The sequence below is a fragment of the Salvia splendens genome, chromosome 20 (assembly GCF_004379255.2).
Source record: "Salvia splendens isolate huo1 chromosome 20, SspV2, whole genome shotgun sequence".
Taxonomy (NCBI): domain Eukaryota; kingdom Viridiplantae; phylum Streptophyta; class Magnoliopsida; order Lamiales; family Lamiaceae; genus Salvia; species Salvia splendens.
In genome coordinates this window covers 974992-995648 of record NC_056051.1, presented here as the reverse complement: position 1 = coordinate 995648, position 20657 = coordinate 974992, and the positions used below count along the sequence as shown (strand labels likewise).

The following is a 20657-nucleotide window of genomic DNA, read 5'->3' as shown; positions in this document are numbered from 1 at the left end:
CCTGGCGCAACTGGAGACCCCCATCACCGAGACAAACTCAGATTCAGATCTTTCCCACTAAAAACTAATACTAATAAAAAAGTGGGACTCATATTCCACTAACTTTTTAAATCCGCTTTCCTTTACATTTCTTAAAATCCGTGTTGGAACAAAAGTGGACAATTATTAGGTGACGGAGGACAATTATTAGGGGACAGAGGGAGTATGACATAAATACTAAAATAAGTCTGACTTTGGTGTAAATGGTTGGAGATGTTCTTAACCATTGATAAGGCCTATTTCATGCATCGGTTTGGGGGGTAAAATGTAGACTACTTGATCAGTTTATCGTGCAAAGCAAGTGTTAATTGTGCAGGAATGCCGCTTGACCAAGGGCAACAAGGCCAAACTGATCAGGCTGTCGCAGAAAGTGAAAAGGCCAAAGATCGGGTGAGTTGATCAAGGCAGTGATCAAGCAGTTAGACGGAGGACCACTGCATTCTAGAAGGGGGCACGTGTTGATGCGTAAGAACGCAATGACGAAGCCGAATTCCCATTCCGTTATTGAAGAACCGCTGCATTCTAGAAGAAGGGCACGTATCAATCGATGAGGCACTCAATCCCAGCAAGGACTAATATTCACTGCCAAAGTTGTTATCCTAGCTGGAGATTGCTGCGAGGAGCTTATAAATAGAGGATGCGGCGCCATTAAAAAGGTCTTCCTCCTGCTTCTAGTTTAGCTTTTCTTTTTAGTTTAGTTTCCTGTTCCAAGTTTTCCCCAGTTCCAAAGATAGCTTAGTTAGATAATAGCAATGGTTAGTTAGAAGAGAGCGACCGAAGGGAGCGTGACAGAAAAATCAATATCTGTTCGGCTTTGTCTCGAGTTCCGACCGAGAGCTTCTCGGCTTTATTCGCTTTCCTACTTTTCAGTTTTGGTTGTTTAAGTTTAATTCCGTGTTGTTCCGTAATTAAAGAATCGATCTTTTTTTGTATTCCGCATGTTCACAGTACTGTTATGAGTTCTGAGTATAAAAACCGTAGTTATTTTATTTTCGGCATCTTGTCTACTGTTTCAGTTTAAATTGAACTTTAAAATTTTCGATCCTGTGTTTAACTATGTTGAATGACAAAGTGATTTGTAGTTCCGAAGCATATTTAGGTAGTTAGGTCTTTATTTGAGATTATCGTTTACTTGATCCATCAATTGTTTTCTAGCATGATGAGTTACTTGATCCAGTAGTTAGTTTACATTTCGCCTAGCTTAATTCAATAGTTAAAACTCCCAATTTAAAGTGTGGCAGCAGCCGACCCCTATTCACTATTCACACACTCAACGCACCGGCTTCTCTGTGGGATCGACTCTGTACTTGCCGCTTTATTGTTAAAGTAGTGCACGTCTAGGAGTTATAAATATATTTCGGTGAAGCGAGAGAGAACGCCCTGATCAAATGGCAACGACATTTGCTAACTGATCCACCCGCACGGTTATTTTCCATATAACTTGATCCAAATCTGCGTGAATACCACTCTTTCTCATCTTCCACCAACCATTAACTACCTTTTTCTTAAATCTTGAGTCTAGAGAAACAACTCAAGTAATTTCGGACGAATGGAGTATATTGCATATTTTTCCACAATTTTATATTTGATAGTTCAGTGTCTACAATTTTATGAACATAAATGTTTTCCTATGTTAATACAACCTCCGTTTCTTAAAAATAGAAATTCTTTCATTCTTAGGTTGTTTCTTAAAAATAAAACCTTTTTATTTTAGGAAACTTTTTCTCTTTAATGAAATTAGACCCATTTTTAATTAACAATTTTTTTTCTTTCTATTTTTCTCTTACTTTATCAATTTTGTATTAAAATACTTGACGTTTTAAAAGTTGTGATCCTATTTTTAGAAAACGGATGGAATATAAGATGACTAGGGGTTGTTGATGAGGACATGCTGTTTAAGGCGCTTTATAGTAGCTATATTGCATTATCTAAGCATTTCAATTTTTAAAAAATTATTGTTCAACCTTTTCCATTATGACAATTAATTTCCATCTGGTTTTTGGATTTTTTTCATAACAGAAAGTTTATATATATTTTTTAATTATGTTGTAAAAAGTCAAAAGAAAATACCATCTTATCCGTTTTTGGCCACATTATTGGATTGAATTTATTGAATTGGATAATATATATACTGCCATTATTCAAATTTTACCTTCACCTAAGATGGTTTAAACTAATGCTAACTAAAAATATTTATGTAATATAAGGTTCGGGTTTTGATTTGGAATATTCTTGATTAATTTAAACCTTCCCAAACTTTTTTTTTAATTTTCTAATATAAACACAAGTTTTGACACAAACAAAATGTTGAAGCACTAAAATTGTTAGACTTTAAAAGTAAAACATAACCATTATCTAGTTTTTTAGGTTATTTTATTGAGAATGTAGCATGTGTGAAGTTAAAACCAATTAAAAATGGTCAAAAACAAGGAAATTGCCACTATATTTTTTCAGAAGTGCTAATTGCTAAATAAATTTCGCAATTATTTTTATTTTCAGTGAAATATTCAATAATAATGTGACAAACGGTTTTAAATATGTGGAATAATAATCCCTCTGTTGCATATATATTGAGTCATTTTTTTTTATTTTGGGATGTTCTATCATAGTTGAATCATTTTCACTTTTAACAAAAGTAACATATTCACACTCGTATTATATTCTCTTTACTTCTCTCTCTCTCTCCTACTTTATAAACTATTTATTTAGTAATATTATACTCCATCCATCTGCGAATAGAGTCACATTTGTTTCTGGCACGAGTTTTAAGAAATGTTAAGAAAAGTGGGTAGAAGAAAGTTAGTGGAATATGGGTCGTACTTGTATATAATAGTTATAAATGATGTGTGAGTAGAATGAGTTAGTGGAATGTGGGGTCTTTTTGCTATTCATGGTAATTATGAACCGGGACTCCTATTTGCGGACGTACCAAAATGAAAAAACAGGACTCCTATTCACGGACAGAGGGAGTATATCTCTTTCTTAATATCCGTGCTGAAAATAAATGACTCTACAAATGTAGAACAAAGTGAGTATATATTTATATGGTGGGTGACATATTTAAAATTGACTGACACTTCATCATATATTTCGCTAGAAAAGATGCAGATGGAATAATTGCAAAAATCTCTATAGCTAACACGTAAGTATGGCCCTTTCCTTGGATGGCACAAAATTTTACGCAGTTTATTTTATGTGTTAGGGGAAAAGAATAAAATAAAAGAGAGTGAATAAAGTAGAGAAAAAGAATTTTCTATTTAATAATGTATCATCTTCGATGCGCGATAAACTAAAGAGGAAAAGTGAATCATCTTCGATATGACGGAGGGATTATATGACACACAAAGAATAACATTAGAGAAAAACATTTTTTTGTTGTTGTAGATAAGTAACAAAGATATCATTAAAAATGAAGACGTAATGCTTTAATGTGTCCAACCCAACATTCTTCTCTTTGCAACCAGCTATGGTTGACTCAACTAGTATTAACTCATCTCTCTTCAATATGTATATAATGTATGTTGCGTCTGTTTGTTAGCTCTTTTTTTTGGGTCTACATAAAGTACTTTGCCAGGTGATTGACGAAAACGTACTAATAACTTTATTTAATTTTATTTCCATCCACTCATTATTTACATATATAATCATTACAGGCTATACTCTAGTGGTTTCGCAATAGTGATGTTCTAAATACGTCATACCCATAACCTAATTTAATTTATTATAGGCCATGCTTTTTGGTGCAACTGTTTATTTTTTTTCTTGTATAAAATAATCCATTCATTTTCCACTACCGAAAGGGTTTTATTTCGATGAAAAAACATTATTTTCAATATATGTGCGAAATAAGTATATTTTTAAAACGTGTTGTAGGTGAGGCAATGCACAAGGACTTTAGGGGTGAATATGTGATTAATACTAAGGTCAACACAATCATCAGTTCATTATTATATTAAACAAACAAAAATCAGATTCGATTTCCTAGTTTTGCTTTCAAAGCAATCCACGTCATCTAATATACACTTTGCCTTCTTCTATCTTCTTAATTGCTTCTTCCATCTTTTTAATTGAATCACCACTTTTTTACGCATTTTTAAAAAATAAAATAAATAAATAAAATAAGAAAAAATAATATAAAGAAACTTCTATACATTAAATATAAAAAATAGTACCGTGTCCCAATAAACGATGACGTTAACTTAACTATCACGAACTTATATCAACTACTCCCTCCGTCCCGCTTTAGCAGTTCTAGTTACTTTTGAGCATGGGTGGAGCCAAGAATTCAATTCAGAATGGGCAAAAATATATTTACAAAGAAATTTCTAGAGTTTGAGGGGGGGCATTTGCACCCTACCCTCCTCAAGTGGCTACGCCCCTGCTTTTGAGCACTCGTTTTATAAAAATGAAAATAAATAGTTAAAGCGGAGAAATGGTAAAGTAAGAGAGAATAGTGTAAATAAGAGTCTTATCTACATTATTCTCTCTCTTACTCTTATCTACACTATTCTCTCTCTTACTTTACCATTTCTCCGCTTTAACTATTTATTATCATTTTTACAAAACGAGTGCTCAAAAGTAACTGGGACTGCTAATTAAAGCGGGACGGAGGGTGTACAATATAGACAATGATAAATCATTGTCCTAATTTTACTACTTCAACAAATTCAAATTAAAACTTAAGAAAATAAACAAGATATGAAAAATGGTGTGAAATGAATGTAGAAACTCTAGGATCAAATGCACAACCTTATGTTTATACTCAACCAAAACACCATGCCTTAGTGCCTTAGTGTCTGAAGTGTCTTTAGGTTGGTCACTTTAATAGATTAAAACCCCATCTCCCCAGGTAAAAAATCTATAGATTAGATGTTAGGATAGAAGTCCATTTCCAATATTTAATATATTAATTTTACGCTCACACGCAGCTGATCACTTATCGTGAAATTTTACACTTAGAATAAGCTAATCAGGTCCTACGCTTTAGTCATCAACCTCCCTAGAAGATGCATAGTAAGCCCAAAGCTGGCTTCCATGAACATTCAACACACAAGATCCACCCCGAACTACCCCATACCGGTCTTAGCCCTAGAGTTTCTTATCTATGCTAGCTCCTCACTCCAACCTAACGAGACATTGAAGTTAAGTTCATTATCAGATTAAGTTCTCTAGCAAAACCAAACCCGGATTAAAATAAGCACATAGATACACATTCAAAGATTCATATTTACAAGTGTTCCTAACTAAACTAAGAGTAACCTCTAAAACAAGTAAATGCTATCATAGTGAATAAGATTAGGGATGGAATAGCTTCAAGCTCCTTCTTTTCAAAACGTGACTTCCAATCTTTGTTCTCTCCGATTGAGTCATGCAAGGTAACCACACGAAGTTCTTTAAAAAATGAAGCCAATGGTGGGTATTTGAGATTGTTTGGGAATCATCTTTATTGGACGATTACTGTTTACATTATGATCTTCATTGTTTCAAAGCTATACTCGCCCTACAACGCAAAATGAGTCAGTAACTTAACAAGCATATTAAAACAATACTATACAAAACTATAATTTGATTTACATCAACAAGCTAATCAAACGGACTTAAATACGAGTTTATCAACTTCCCAAAATTTAAACTCTTCCGTGTCCACAACTAAGAAGACGAACATCAAGAAAATAAACTCAAGCAAAGAGGTGAGACTGTTATTGTTGCTTCTGCATAAACATTCAAGATTAATTAAACATCAGTTTAAGTTACTTGTCATGCATCACTTGGTTACAAAACAATGCCCTCGCAAGTAAGTTTATGAAGTGTAATTTTTCATTCTTCTCTCACTCTCAAGTGTATGTAGGCTCCACTCAAATCGAGCAACATGTAATGTTTACCATAAGCTTGCTCAAAATCAAACATGTGAATGCGAACATAAGATTAAAAAGGACTTTCATGAACTTAAGCTTGGGATGGACTTTTATATCGTGTTCAAATAAACATATTTTTGTTTTGCTTAGAAGGCCACTTGCCTGGGGTGCGCAAATCGGGAGTGTCACCAACCCCATCAGCGCATGACACTTGATCCTCGTCTCTATTTTCCACCGAACCATGTGTGCTAACGCCTGACTTAACCGACATCGATGTCTTGACTCTAGATCTAAGTTCCAAGTTAATTGAGTCATTTCTATTTTTGGTAAAAAGTAACATTCTCTCTTACTTTATTCTCTCTTACTTTATTCAATACCCACTAACACACTATTCTTAAACTCCGTGCCGAAAAGAAGCGCATCTGTTAACAAGGAACGGAGGGAGTACTAATTATGGGACGAATATACTAGGAGAGAAAATTTATTTTTTTGTCCATTGAGTTTTGACGTTTTTACTTGTGATCAGTTGTACTTGGATGAGTTGTAATACTTATAAATCCTACTGAAGGTTAGAGCAATATATTAGTTGGATTAACAAATGTGCTAACTAAATCTTACGTATTGAAAACCTTTTTTACACTTAATAAGAACTTTAGATGAAAATTAAAGGTTCTTTTGAAAACAATGTTGTCTTGTGAATATTTGTGATGGTGATCACATGACAACAACATGTAGTAGTACATATTGAAATTTAAATGGCTCACTTACTTGATACAAAGAGTGTTGCTCTTATGTCCATGAAATGGTCATTTCAATCAATCTCCCCTAATAGGGAAATTAACCTTCTATGCTCTATGATTAACTTGTCGATTTCTCTTTTTGTTTTCAGTTATGAACATTTTTTATGATTTTCGAAATTTTGAAAATTTGTAGTGTAGAATTTTACATGCAATATTCGAACTTTGGATTAAGGGTAATTGGCTAGAATTAAATGTCTTTGAGTGTTCTTGTGATTTTAACTTCACTTTTAGTAGCGTTAGTTATCTATCTTAACAACTTAAGTATTGTGTAATGAAGAAAGATCCAGAGTCTGTACTAAATTATCATGAAAGAAATAAGGGATAAGGATTTTTTATTTTTCGTTGTTATCTATCTATATTCTTTACTACAGATTTTTCATATTTTTCAACGCTTTATATACGGACAAAATCTTCTGATCTCTCATTTTTCTCATTACAATTACAGCCAAAGAGAACTACCATTACAGTCAAATGGTATAAGAAAAACTATGATGTTGGCTATTAGTATATAATTTTTTGTGCTTATATGCTATTAGTAAATCATTTTTAGTACTCCTTATAAGTGAGACATTTTCTTTTATGATAAAAAAACAACATTCTATCACTCTCTTAATTTATCCTCTCTTCTATTTTTTTTCTCTCTATATTTTTCTCATTTCTTTATTCTATCTTTATTTAACCACTACACACTTAGCTAGTACTACCTAAAATAAAACATGTGCCTAAAATAAATAGTTCAATTCAATAGGATAAACTCAATTATGTTTTGCACTTCTTCAATGATTATATCCAAGTTCTTGTTTTGGCCATTGAGTATATATGCACTGAGAGTTTGTGACAAAAATAAAACTAATTTCTAATGTAGAATTGCATAACCAAAACATAAAAATGGTGGTAAATCATTATATTACATAGAAGGTCATTTTTTAGATCGTTTTAGTTCATTTTGAAAATTCAAATTAGAAAAACACGAGGATCATTCTATTGAGTATAGTTTATAAAATAAACCAAAAACGATAAAAAAAATTGACCTGTGTTATCTAAAAATGACTTCTATGATCTCTATGATAAAATGAAATGAAAATGATTTAATTATGAAATCCATATTATTTAATAATTGCCTCCATGTTGGTTCTATAATTGTTTAGTTTTTGCCAATAATCCCGAATCGTATATATTTCAGAAAACTCACTCTTGAAAAGTAGTACTTCTATAAGAAAATTTTGAAAGCCATGATTCATTTTGTCAATGGATACGATACCCCAAAAATACCACGGTCGATTCATTATAGACATATGAATAAATTTAAACAATAAAAACATATTTTTCAATAAATGGTCCATCATGTCCATCTCTAGTAACGCCAACATAATAGAAAACGAGATCATTGTTTTGATCCATGATGTTTCAACACAAATAAACCTAGTCTACGTAATTGCCATAAAAATAACGATGAATAAACATGGTTAGAAGTAAAAAAACCAAGCAGTATACAGTAATTTGTCGTGAAAATGCACCAAAATGCAAGTCCTGAAATCAATATTGCTATCATGGAGCAGCCATTGATGAACTTAGTATGTGAATCTGCAAACAGATGTCAGAAAAAAGGATTAATACAAATAGATGAATGAAATTGTAAGGATAATCATCATTTTACCTTATTCACTAGCATGTTTACTTGCTCTCTGTACATCTCCTTTAGATCAACAATATCGGCACGGAGTTCTTCCAACTACACAGATTGCCCATTTCGATATCAGATAAGATGTAAATTGGAATTTTATGAGTGAAAGCTAACATGAAAGATGTTTTTATTTGGCTTCACGATAGGTTTTTTTGGTAGGTGAACGACTTGAAGCACATGCTCAAAGCAAATGCATCAAGGTGGAATAAAATGGTTACTTTTGGCAAGCTGTGAAGTGATAAAAGTGTACCTCCTCATCGCGTTCTCCCATCAACTCCAGAGCAGCTGAGTGTCTCCTTCTAAGTGCTTCTAATTCTGCTCGTATTCCTGGTAGTGTAGCAGCTTCTGTCCGTAACTTTTCACACTGCAGTGTGCAATCCATAGATAATTAAAAGCAACCCAACTAGCTTGCTAGATAAAAAGGAAATCTGTGCTCATAAATCACCCAGAAACAAAGGAGGGGACCTCACCTCTGCTGTCAGTTTGACTAATTCTTCTGCAAGCGAGTCACGAATGGATTCCAAAGAAGCCTGATGGATAAAAAAAAGCTCCAGTTACTAGAAAGATTCTAAAAATATTTACAGAATGCCTTAATACATGGATAATTTATGAGACACTCTTGCATAATGATCACTGAGTGTAATTAGCTGAGATATCACTTCATACCAATCTTGAAGCATAAGATGCAAGTTCTCCCTCCTTTTGACGAAGGGCAGCTTCAAATGTGTTAGATGTCACACTCTTCATATAATATGGACTCACAGCACCATCCCCAACACTTCTATTTTCAGAAAAAGTTTCTGATGAGCCCAAAGTTGTCTGCAAGAAAAAACCTTCTTCCATACTGCCCAAGCTGCTTGCACTCGAAATCTTACGAGTCAAGTTACCTGCTGAAGTAGAACGTCAAAAATCATCAGCAGATGAAACATTAAGTCTTTTGTGTGTAGTTGATGGGAAATACCACTATCAAATGCAGCTGACTTCTGCCTAGTTATGGGAATTTGATCAGGTACAGTAGAAGACTGAACTCGGGCAGCCCTTTCCTGATCCAAACGAGCAGCCTTTTCCCGGTCCAGTTCCTGTTTAAGGAAAATAACCTTATCAATAAGCTAGTGTGTGGAACCAAAACTTGAACTAATATTCAAGCATTCATTTATCACATTCTCCTAGCACTATTTGTGATATACAGTCCAGAAAGATATTGATAGTGGTTGTTCGTGCAGGACTCCAGATCGTTCCCTGCACTGCATTTTTTTTGTCTTTAGTTGTTAAGTAATTAATTTAGTTATTTAATGTTTTAAGCAGTTTAGTTAGTAATTAATTCAGTTGTTTAGTGTTTTATCTTTTCAAGTTAGAGTCAAGATAAAGTTTTTTTTCAGTTGGGAGTATGTCAGTAGATTGTTATAAATAGGGCTTGTGTTCCTATGTTTTAATTGTTCAAAATATAGTTAAGTTCATTTTGTTGTGGCCTTTTTAGAGGAGTAGCCGCTTAGGAAGAGAGATATCTTTTACTTTCTTTGTTCTTTTATTTCAATCATTCTATCTTTTCTCTTTTTTCATGTTTTCTGTTCTATTCCAGCAGCAACCACAATCTTCTCTATCAGATAGCATCACAAACACAACGTTAAGATAATACAAGTAATTTCTGGCTAAAACTAAAAGTGCTACCTGTTGAAGAAGCTCTTGATGCATCAGTGCATCATGCAACTCCTCCTTATGTTTTCTCCTCAGTTCTTTCAGTTCTTCTTCGAGCTGATTCGCACGACTTTCATTGGTGTCAGCTTCCTCCTTCAAAGCAAGATATTCCTGCCTATGTTCAGCTGCTTTATGTCTCTCCTTTTCAAGAGATCTTGTCAGCTGTGTCTGCTCAGCTCTAAGGCATGATATCTACAAAACTCCTCTACCATAAGCTGATCTTCAAGGTCACTATCCAGGTGACTCAAATCAAGTATTGGAGTAAAAATACCTGAGCTTCAAGTACGTTTATTCGAGATAAAGTCTGAGTTAAACGTTCACTGATAGAACGCTCCTTTTCCTCTGCAGCAGCAGCATTTGCCTCTGCTTCCTGTATTTATATCAATTATCAACAACAAATTCAGGTGCATCAAAAGTGTAATAACGTTTAAGGGGTAAATCCTGTAGAAACCTGAAGTCGTGAGTTTAGAGATCTCTCTACAGCAGCCCATGCTTCAGCCCTTCTGGAGGCTGTTTCCTGAGATCAATCATTAGACAAAATTATAAACAAAGGAAAGCAAGTCTAGTCATCTAAAAAGATACTGAGCACACAGTAAAACCTGCATTGCTTCAATCTGCCTTAAAAGAGGTCTGGTAGAGTCGGGAACTTGAGTTATTAACTCCTCGCACCTACGTTCACTAGCCTAGACAAATAACTCCACATTAGATGACACAAATTGATAAACATTTTTTAACAATAAGATCATCTATCATCAAAAAGGCCAAACTTACTTGATATCGCTTTTGAAGATCTTCAATATCCTTACGAAGCATATCTTCTCTAAAAACTGCCTGCAAGAGAGTGAAAGCTAACTGTCAGTTTAGTACTGGAGGGTGAATAAGTAACAACAATCTTCCTCTGGGAAACTAACCTGCTGCTCCGTTCTGGTCAGTGTTTGCCTTAATCCTTCAAGAGTTTGAACTAACATACTTTCACGCTCCTCAGCCTCTCTTAGATGACTTTCTAGTTCAGTTCTCGCTTCAGTATTTGCACGTGCCTCTGCTAAAGTTACAGCTTCTTTTGCTCCAGTAAGAGCATTAGTGTAGTAGTCTTTTTGAGCTGCAAGTTCAGCTTGATGTTTTTCTACAGTTTCTTGAAGCAAATTTTCAGTTTCTGCCTTGTCTCTTTTCAAGCTCTCTACTGTATTCTCTTCAACCTATTAGTGAATATTCACATCAACTCCATTAAGAATTAGATATAAAGATGTACAGATACATGTCAAAGAAAAATTTGGTGGTAGAGATAGCAGAAAGTAATTAAAAATGGAAAGAACTTGATGCTAAATGGCAGAATAAAAACACAGCCATTGTATTCAAAGTTTAGTGAGTGCCACAGGAAAGAACTGCATACAAAACCTATAAAGAAAGTGATTCATGAATACATCATAACAAAGAAAGAACCGCATTCCTTTTTCATTTGTTTTACAATGTTGCAGCAAGCAACAAAAAACAAGTGATTCAAGAAGCACATGAAAATAGAGAATAGAGAACCAACTAAAATGTATTTAAACTGAGTAATAAATATACTGGCTAATATAATAGGACATGAAAGAAGGTAATAATTCAACCACTTCTCAAACTGAATTGTATAGATAGTAAATAGGCTAGATATTGCAATAGTCAGAAAATTTTCAACTTCTGCGGATGTGATCATAATAAATAGAATTGACAAACCTTAAAAGTATCGAAATACATATATGAACCACAGAAATTACAGGCCTACCTTTCACATTAGCAAGAAGCATACAATTGGTGGAAGGATGAGCATATATAAGAAAAAAGATGCACATACTTATAGATAACATTGAAGAAAACCTACCTGTATCTTCGTAAGGAATCCTTTCTTCTCTTCCTCAAGCTCTCTGATCTAGTATTCAATAAAATTTGACAGATAAATTAAAGAGCCAATCCGTGTCAGACTGAAAGAGTTCACAGAAAGAGAAAATGATCCAAATATGCGCACCTGTGCCCTCAACTTTCTGATATGACCTTCCTGAGCAGCTTGCTTTTTTGAGAGCTGTTCACCTGGAGATTTATGTGGCATCAAACTCTCAATGCCGGGTGTAATCTAAAATTACTAAGCATGCACACGAATGATCTCAAATTAGTGGAACTAGGAAGATGATTTTTAATAACTTTAATCTCTTAGTGTGAGTAAAATTGTGTAACCACAGGAAAAAATAAGAATAGACATTTGAAAAAAGGACCAGTTCATCAAGCAAAATTCACAGAAAAATTCCTTGATTTTCCTTTCTGCTACTTCTTTCTTTTTATGAGGAAAAGCTCCTTGATGTTTTTACAAATATGTAGAGTAAAATTATCCTCTGAGAACCAGTCGTGTCAAACTAATACAAATTGTCGCAAATGCAATTGAAGTTTCAAAAGCAAATAGTTTGATTCTTTCCTCTCTTAAGGACTTCATTTTATGTTTCTTCTATATCAAGATTTATATATATCCTAGTTAATACTCCCTCCATCCAATAAAAAATGCACAAAGCACAGGTTTTAAGATATCTAATGTTGATTGTATCATGAGTCGAGAAAGGGTACCAGTTTAGCGTTCTTCGTATTGTGAGTGGTGAAAGAGCCCCACTTAAGGGTATTGTTATGTAAAGTGATTGTAAACAAATTGTGATAGTAAGGGTTTTATTGTAACAATTTCTGGTTGTACAAAAAAAGGGGGAAAAATGGGAAATTATTATGGGACAGACAAAGAAGGAAAGTGTGTATGTTTTTATGGCCCATATGAAGTACTCCCTCCGTCCCATTGAAGATGACCCACTTTCCTTTTTAGTTTGTCCCAACTAAGATGAACCATTACTAAAAATGGAACCACTTTATCTCTACTTTATTCCCTCTCTCTTACTTTACCCTCTCCATTTACACACAAAATAAAGCTACATTAAATCTCGTGCCGCCCAAGGAAGGGGTCATCTTCCTTCGGAAGGAGGGAGCATAAAATAATGTGCTGTTTCACATCAGGATGATTCAGTTATGTGACGTGTGATGTTGTTTAAGCTGTTTAAAATCACTGATTGTTTGACGTAATTCTGCTGCTTCAAATATAAAATCAAACCTTCGGCCATCACTTGGTTGATTATTTCATCCTTTTCTTTCAGAAGAGCTGCAGCATCACTTTTCTTATTTTGTTCTCTGCGCAGTGTATCCCTTTCCCTAGTGAGAGCATAAACCTGAAATAAAGGAAGTCTTAACTACACCAAATCTTAACAAGATAAATAACACATAGGATATTTATTTGTGGGAGTTAACAAGGACATTATGCTAATATAGACTAAATATCTAGAAAATGGACTTTAGAAAATATAAATTGATTAAAATGAACTTTATCTTCTTAATTGACGACGAAGCGCAAATCAGTTGGTAAGACGTTCTCCAACCAATAAGTCGGGGGTGGGAATGGAAAATATAAAATGATTAAAATGAACTTTATCTTCTTAATTGACAATGAAGCGCAACTCAGTTGGTAAGACGGTTCTTCTCCAACCAATAGATCGGGGGTTCGAGACACCATGGGGGTTAGATGGGGTTATCCTCTTTTAAAGAAAAAAAAAACTTTACCTTCTTAATTTAATGCTTCAGGTAGATAAATTATGAAATAAAAAGTCAAGAAAATGATGGAAAAGGTATCCCTACTAAGAGAACTTGTAGCAAAACATAAAAAATAAGCAGTTAGATAACTTGTTCTATAAATCAATCAAAAAAAAAAAGAAGCATGACCAGTCTTCATAACTTTGATGTTCGAAATGTTCTTTTTAATTGTGCAATTTCCATTAAGATCATACAGCACATCATTCTTTGTGATGGCAGTCTGAGCATTGAACAAGAAACAGACAAATAATACTCAGTTTATCAACATGCTGGATGGTATCACATACGGTCAGTTAACCAGGGAAGAGATACGGAAGGCTTAATTCTACTTCTATGTAATAGTTCATAAGTATTTCTAAGGGTTCATCAAAATTTCAGCTACAAGAACTTCAGGGGCTACATCAACGTTCAGCTTTCCAATTGTTCAATGTAACATGTAAGTAAAGATGAAATAAAACATGCAAAAGTATACCTTTCTCTCAAGTACTGCCACCCTTTGATGATACTCCTCTCGTAGAGATTCAATTTCAGCTTCATTTGTTTTTCTCTGGAAATCACTTTAGCCAGTTAATAATTTGTTCATAGATCTGTAAAAATATGTTTGTGTGTAAGTGTGTTAGAAAGCTTTATCGGTGTAACATGTACAAGAATGTGGATGTACATGGATACCTCAGAACACAAACTCAGCATAGTACAAAGACAGCTGAATGGTTATGTGCCAGTGAGACCACATGAAAGAACCCAGAAGATATCATATGATATGTTAGATAGATTTACAGTGTCCATATGCAGTAAATAGAGAACACCCAATTAAACTTGAAAGTTAAAAGCCCGTTATTTGCAATAAAGCTTTCCTTTTTACTTGACTTGCATCTGCCACTATTTTCTATTTCTGAGAAGACATTTTAAAATCTCACCCTAGCATTTCCCTTGGTCTAATTTCCAGTTGTTATACTTGATTGAGGCATTCACTTTTACTATAAAATATAAATGGTACATAGGTCCCACATTACATAACTCATTTCACTCACATTTTATAATAGAACTAATATATAAAAGTGGGACCCACATTCCACTATCTTTTCCACCCATTTTCCTATATGTATCTTAAAACCCGTGCCGAACTCAACCGGGACTCCTAATCGAGGTCAGAGGAAGTATTAAATAACACTAAAATCAGCTATCGACTATCAAGAATTCACATTGTATCATGTCAAAAGTGAGGTTTCATGGTTAGCAAATGAATGTTATTGCTTATTTCAGTTTTGACCTAAAACCAAAAAGTGATAAAAAAAATGAACAACAATGTGGGTGAAGTAAAAAACTAGAAAGGAAAGAGCAACATTACCTTCAATTCATCAATTACAGTTTTAAGCTGCTCGTTTTCATTCATCAACCTTGCAATTTCATCAGCCTTGGCCTGTGAAGTAAAGAGGAGACGGAAAAGGGCTCTAATTTCTTTCTTTAAGAAAAATTACAAGAAGGTATCTGTATGCTTTAAGAAAAGAGAGTAACAAGATCACAAATTACAAGAGAGTTTTTTAATGGATTCTCGCTATACCTCAAATTTAAAGAGAGGTATGACAAATGAAATGTCATAGGTGAGGAATATTTGGAGGAATAAAATAAATTTGTTCAGGTTTCTTGATTAAAAAAACAGCATTAGAGCCAATTTGTGGGAGAAACACCTTTTTTAACACATCAATTGATTGATTCTCTAGTCGTCAATAAAGTTTTCCATAGCTAAAGAAATAAGCCCTTTTGTTGTTTGAACAAAGTATGCAAGTACATATTTTTACCATATGAGTCTATTAAGCACGCCAAAATCCAAAAATAAGTACTACAACTTCAGTACCTGAGCTTGTCTAGCAGCTCCATGCAATGCAGCTTCCATCATTTTCATTTCCTTCATCACTTTATCGTGTTCAGCCACAGAATCCGCATTATTAGATGAGTTGCTTGCAGAACTCATCCGTTCCTTTACATCTGTATCTTTTTCCAAGACCTGCTCTAGCTCAACTGAATCAGAGATTGCATCATTGAGAGGTGTGACCAAATCTGAGGCTGCTTTTGAAGCCTCCACCTCATTATATTGTAAACCAGGAAGATTGTCAGTAGAACTATCTTCTGTTTCTATGGTGCTAACAGGAACATCTGTGACATGTGTTTCTCTGCTTTCATCTGGGCCTTGAGGAGAACCATCAAGTGTTTGGGCTGGAAAAACATCTTCAACGTCTTGACTTTTGGCATTTTCATCATCTATGCTCTTAGAAAAACTAGTAGCATCATTAATAGAAAGGGAAGCACTGGCTCCTACAGTATCTCCAGGACTTACAGCTTCTGGTTGTAGTGACTCCGACAATGTATAAGATATGTCTTCTGACCCCTTCTCCTCCTGAAGATTGTCAGTGGATCCAGGTTGCAGAGTCTCTGACGACGTAGGAAGTACTTCTAACCTCTCCTCCTCTTGAAGGTTGCTTGTAGATTCTGTATGCTCCTCTTCAGATTTTTGTTCAGAAGCTTCAACAAGAATCGGAGGTGAAACCACTTCATCTTCACTGTGGTCAGAAGCAGTATTCTCTTTTGCCTCACCACTGGTATCCTTTATTTCCTCTTCAGGTCCTGTTTCCACTTCTGCATTTCTCAATTCTTCCTTTACTTCTTCTCCTCCAGTAATTACTTCACTCACTTGATTAACTGAGTTGTCATCCTCAACTTGTTTTTCCTTGACAGAGGATGTAGGATCTAAAGTGTCAGACATATCTGATGACTCGACAGTATCTTCATCACTTCTCTGACCCATCAACCCAATAATAGGTTCGAACAATGCCTTCCTGTCAGTAGCTGAAGGCCATAGTCCTGATGCTGTTATTTAGAAACTATGAGTATAAGTGATTGTCAATCTCACAATCAACCATTAGACTGTAGTTAAAGAACTACTCCAATTAGACTTACAAAACCAGATTGGAAGCATGTCAGTATGTAACTAACTGAAAACTTTATAAAATCTTGTACATATACATCTATGAATACGCAATAAAATTATAAATGGACTAGTAGCATTATGCCCTTGCAGAACCTCAAGGCCCTAATAGCATCCCTAACCATTTACACCAAACCAAACTCATTCTAGTGGAAATGTCACGTATCATAGTAATTTTACTCCAATCATTTACCCCAAAACTCAAACTTAAAAGAATATTTCTATCCATTCACTTTTTATACTTCCAAAAATACCAAAAAGTGATTTGGGCATGTTATAATGTAAACACAAAACAGGTATTTATTTGTCAAACCCCCAAATTGGGATGAGTTTTGAGGCACCATTGAAGCAATTTTCTTACTCTATTTTGGTTTTTGGAGTACCATTCGAGATGGTCTAAATTAGCAAACTACAGACACAGATACATTCATCAGCAAATAAGCAAAAATTCAAGCTTCACAATGGTTGACACACAAATGTAAAAATATAAGGCACCAACAAATCTAACCTCCCAATATATTTGCAGATCGAAAGCTATTTCAAAAGTTAACTTTCCTATCAATTCTAAATCGGCATGACAAACCAGTAGATCTCATTAATCGTGACCGCAGCACACTCATTACAAAACGCAGTTAACGATCAAAAATTCGTAAAATAACTTACCCTCACTGTCACTAGGAGCAGCTGCAGCTGCAGCGGCAGCATCAGCATCCGATTTCTCCTCGAGTCCAAGCGCACTATCGAAGTTCTTCTCGATGTTCTTCACACTTTCACTCAGCTTATTCACCGCCCCGGCAAAATCCAAGTTCCCCAACGAAACTTTCCCACTGAACCACGCCATATCTTCTTCAATCAGGCCGCTTGATCCACTCTACCAAATATCGCATTCACATCATCCAAGCTGACAAACCAATCAAATCAGGAGTTACAACCTCCCCCCACAAAAAAGGAGACGAAAAGTAGGAGAGATTTGGCGAAATTGAGTAAATCTCTACATCATTCAAAAAGGAAAACAAAGCGGAAAATGAAGATCGGATGTTGTTTCTATCGGTAATCAGTTTCGGAAATAGCTTAAACGATTTTATGTGAGAGTGATTTCAGAATCAAATCGGAAATTTGGGAATTGGGGATTTGGAAGGTAGGGATCGTTAATACGGAGCCTAATTTTACACATTTGTTATTTTGGCGATTCGATTGAAACTTTTACAGTGAGAATTGATAAGATAAACTACTAGAACTATTTTCTAGTTAATATGCCCATAAAAAATATTAATTTTTTAAATTTAGAATAGTTAATAATATGGGTGATATATTCCTAATTTTCTTAAGTTTGCTAACTCATCTATATAGTCATACAAAATGTCAATACTATGTTATTGAAATGTCAACATAAACTTAGTTGATACTCCCTTTATCGCTCAAAGTTTGTCCCAATTTGACTTGGCCCGGGTTTTAATTAATTGTTTAACTTTGTATTAAATAAAGGTGTGTAGTGAAGGGTCCCACATTGAGGAGATTGAGGGTGTATTAATGTTTATTTTTTTGTAAAATTCCAAGTGGGACAAACTTTGTGGGACGAACGAAAATGGTAAAATAAGACAAACTTTGAGGGATTGACGGAGTATTTTAATACACTATGTTGACATTTATATTTAAAATGTTAACACAATGTATTAAATTGTCAAACACAAATTTATGTTGACATTTTTATGTGATCGCACCCATAATCAATACATTACCTTTACATATCATTTTATTTATGACTTAATATTATTACACTACACTGTTAATAATGTGGAGCTCACTCTCTACGATATTACTTGCACTATCATTTATCTTCCTCTCTTACTTACCGGTTATACATTAAAATCTATATCAAACCAAATACTCATACTTTTCCGGAATGAATAAAATATTATTTTTACAAAATATTTTATTATTTTTATTAGTATAAAAGGTTTGAAATTTACATAATAATATTATAAAAAGTTTTATTTACATTTGATTTTAATACCATCCGTTGGGATTGTTATATTGTTAACTCAATACTTAATCGCTAACTACAATTAAATTATAGCCCTTAGATATTTAAATCAAGGGCTTATATCATTAGCCCCGAAATTTCGATACGATAAAAAAACGTAAAGTCAATTTACAACAAATTAGTTGTAACTAACTTTTTGAAAAATATCACATAACTTTAAAACACATATAATTTTTTTGATTTAAATTATTTTTTCGCACAACATATATCAAATTAAAGATAATTTCGTAAGGATTCTAACGAGATCTCACTTGCATATGTTCCGATGTCAAAATTTAAAAAAAAATCAAAATTTTTTAATTTTTTCGTACAGCAACAAATGTCAACATAGTATATAAAATATGTCAATATAATACGTGTATAATGTCATTCATAAAGCAATGTGTTGACATTCTTAAAGCATTGTGTTGATATTTTCAAAACACTATATTGACATTTTCATTCAAAACCCAAATTTGGTAGTTTTTTTTATATTTTTTTATTTAATTAATAAAAATAAAATTTACACGTGATAAATTTTAGACCACTAGATTTCTAAAATCCTATGTTCTTAAATTAATTGTAGTTAGCAACTAGAGAGTGAGTTAGCAATTGATCACTCCACATCCGTCTATTATAATTTAGACAGCGTCATCTTTTTACTTACATGAGATAAAATGTTTCAACAATATTTAATATTGTTACAAAAGTTTTATCATTATGTCATGTTGGTACAAAAAGTTTCATCGTTATTTTATGTTTTATATAGTATTCATTCCGTCCTAACTAAGTTGAATATTTCTTTTTAGGATGTCCCAACTAAGTTAAATTATGGAGTATCTTTTTTTTTTTACCAAAAACTAAAAATCAAATCATTCTTATTTTATTTCATCACCTACTTTACTCTCTCTTTATCTTTTTTACTTTATTCATCTAGCATAATTTCTTAATCTCTGAGATCAAAAGTTTTGACTCAACTTAGTTGAGATGGAGGGAGTAGTACTTACTTAGGCAAAAGGTTAACAATGTCTAACATACATCACGAAATGTATTACAATAAAATTCAAATGAAACTTTTATCTTCCCTCTGTTCCATAAGAGCATCCACAATAGCGGACGTCCCGGCGGACGTCCGATCGGCGAGCGGGTCTTCCGTTCGGGACGTCCACTATTGGGGCGGACGAGCACGCGAAGGACGAGCCAGACGGACGACCTCTCGTCCGTCGGATTTCTCGGTCACCCGTCGTCTCGTCCGTCCACTCGTCCGCTATTGTGGGTCCTCGACGGATGAGCCGACGGACGAGAGCATTTTTTGAATTTTTTTTTTGACTTTTTATTTATTTTTTATTTCAACTCTATATATCCGGCTCGTTATACTTCATTTCATTTGCACTTCATATCATGCACAACGATCGTCGAAAATGAAGGCCTAAAACATAAACATATCATATCGTCGGGCAGCGTGACCCTCGCTCGGCTAGCAGCAAACTATAAAGATTTAAGGCATAATAAACTTTGTTTAAATTGTTGTTTTTTTGTTGCATTGTATTATTTTAATTTTTTTATTTAATAAAATTATTATTGCACTTTCTCAGCCCGTATTCGTGTCGAAATTTTAATTTTGTAATTGCATATTTGTGAATTTGTGAATTTTTATTATTGTACTTGTCCGCCGGGATGTCCTAGTGCTTGTCCACTATTGTGTAGTGGGATGTCCAAGTGATGTGGCAGTAGGGTGGGAAGTCCTAATGACGTGGCATAAAGTGTTTTTGGGAAGTCCTAGTGCTAGTCCGTGGGGAAGTCCTTCCTATTGTGGATGCTCTAAGAGTATGCACTCTTTCTTTTTTAGTTCGTCTCACAAAGTATGCACTTTTTAATTTTAGAGCTCTTTATCTCTAATGAGTTGGAACTCATTTTCCATTAACAATAC

The 20657-nt window shown here is 34.1% G+C and overlaps 1 protein-coding gene across 6 annotated transcripts; it reads right to left on the bottom strand.

Moving 5' to 3' along the window:
• Positions 1–7994: 7994 nt before the first annotated feature.
• On the bottom strand, positions 7995–17903 carry LOC121782290 (golgin candidate 5-like). Of its 6 annotated transcripts, XM_042180059.1 has the most exons (20): positions 17700–17903; positions 17368–17605; positions 15577–16586; positions 15070–15141; positions 14194–14268; positions 13189–13303; positions 12076–12137; positions 11932–11979; positions 10985–11269; positions 10845–10904; positions 10673–10756; positions 10525–10590; positions 10345–10443; positions 10047–10265; positions 9340–9457; positions 9045–9268; positions 8849–8908; positions 8629–8742; positions 8352–8426; positions 7995–8278 (listed from the first exon to the last, which is right to left on the bottom strand). In XM_042180059.1, exons 2-20 carry the CDS (start codon positions 17543–17545, stop codon positions 8243–8245), a joined length of 3000 nt encoding a protein of 999 aa, XP_042035993.1. In that variant the 5' UTR covers positions 17546–17605; positions 17700–17903; the 3' UTR covers positions 7995–8242. The 6 variants fall into 6 exon arrangements, with proteins under 6 accessions (XP_042035993.1, XP_042035992.1, XP_042035994.1 ...); XM_042180058.1 differs by having other exon boundaries at positions 17368–17903; XM_042180060.1 differs by having other exon boundaries at positions 9045–9265; positions 17368–17903.
• Positions 17904–20657: the final 2754 nt, after the last annotated feature.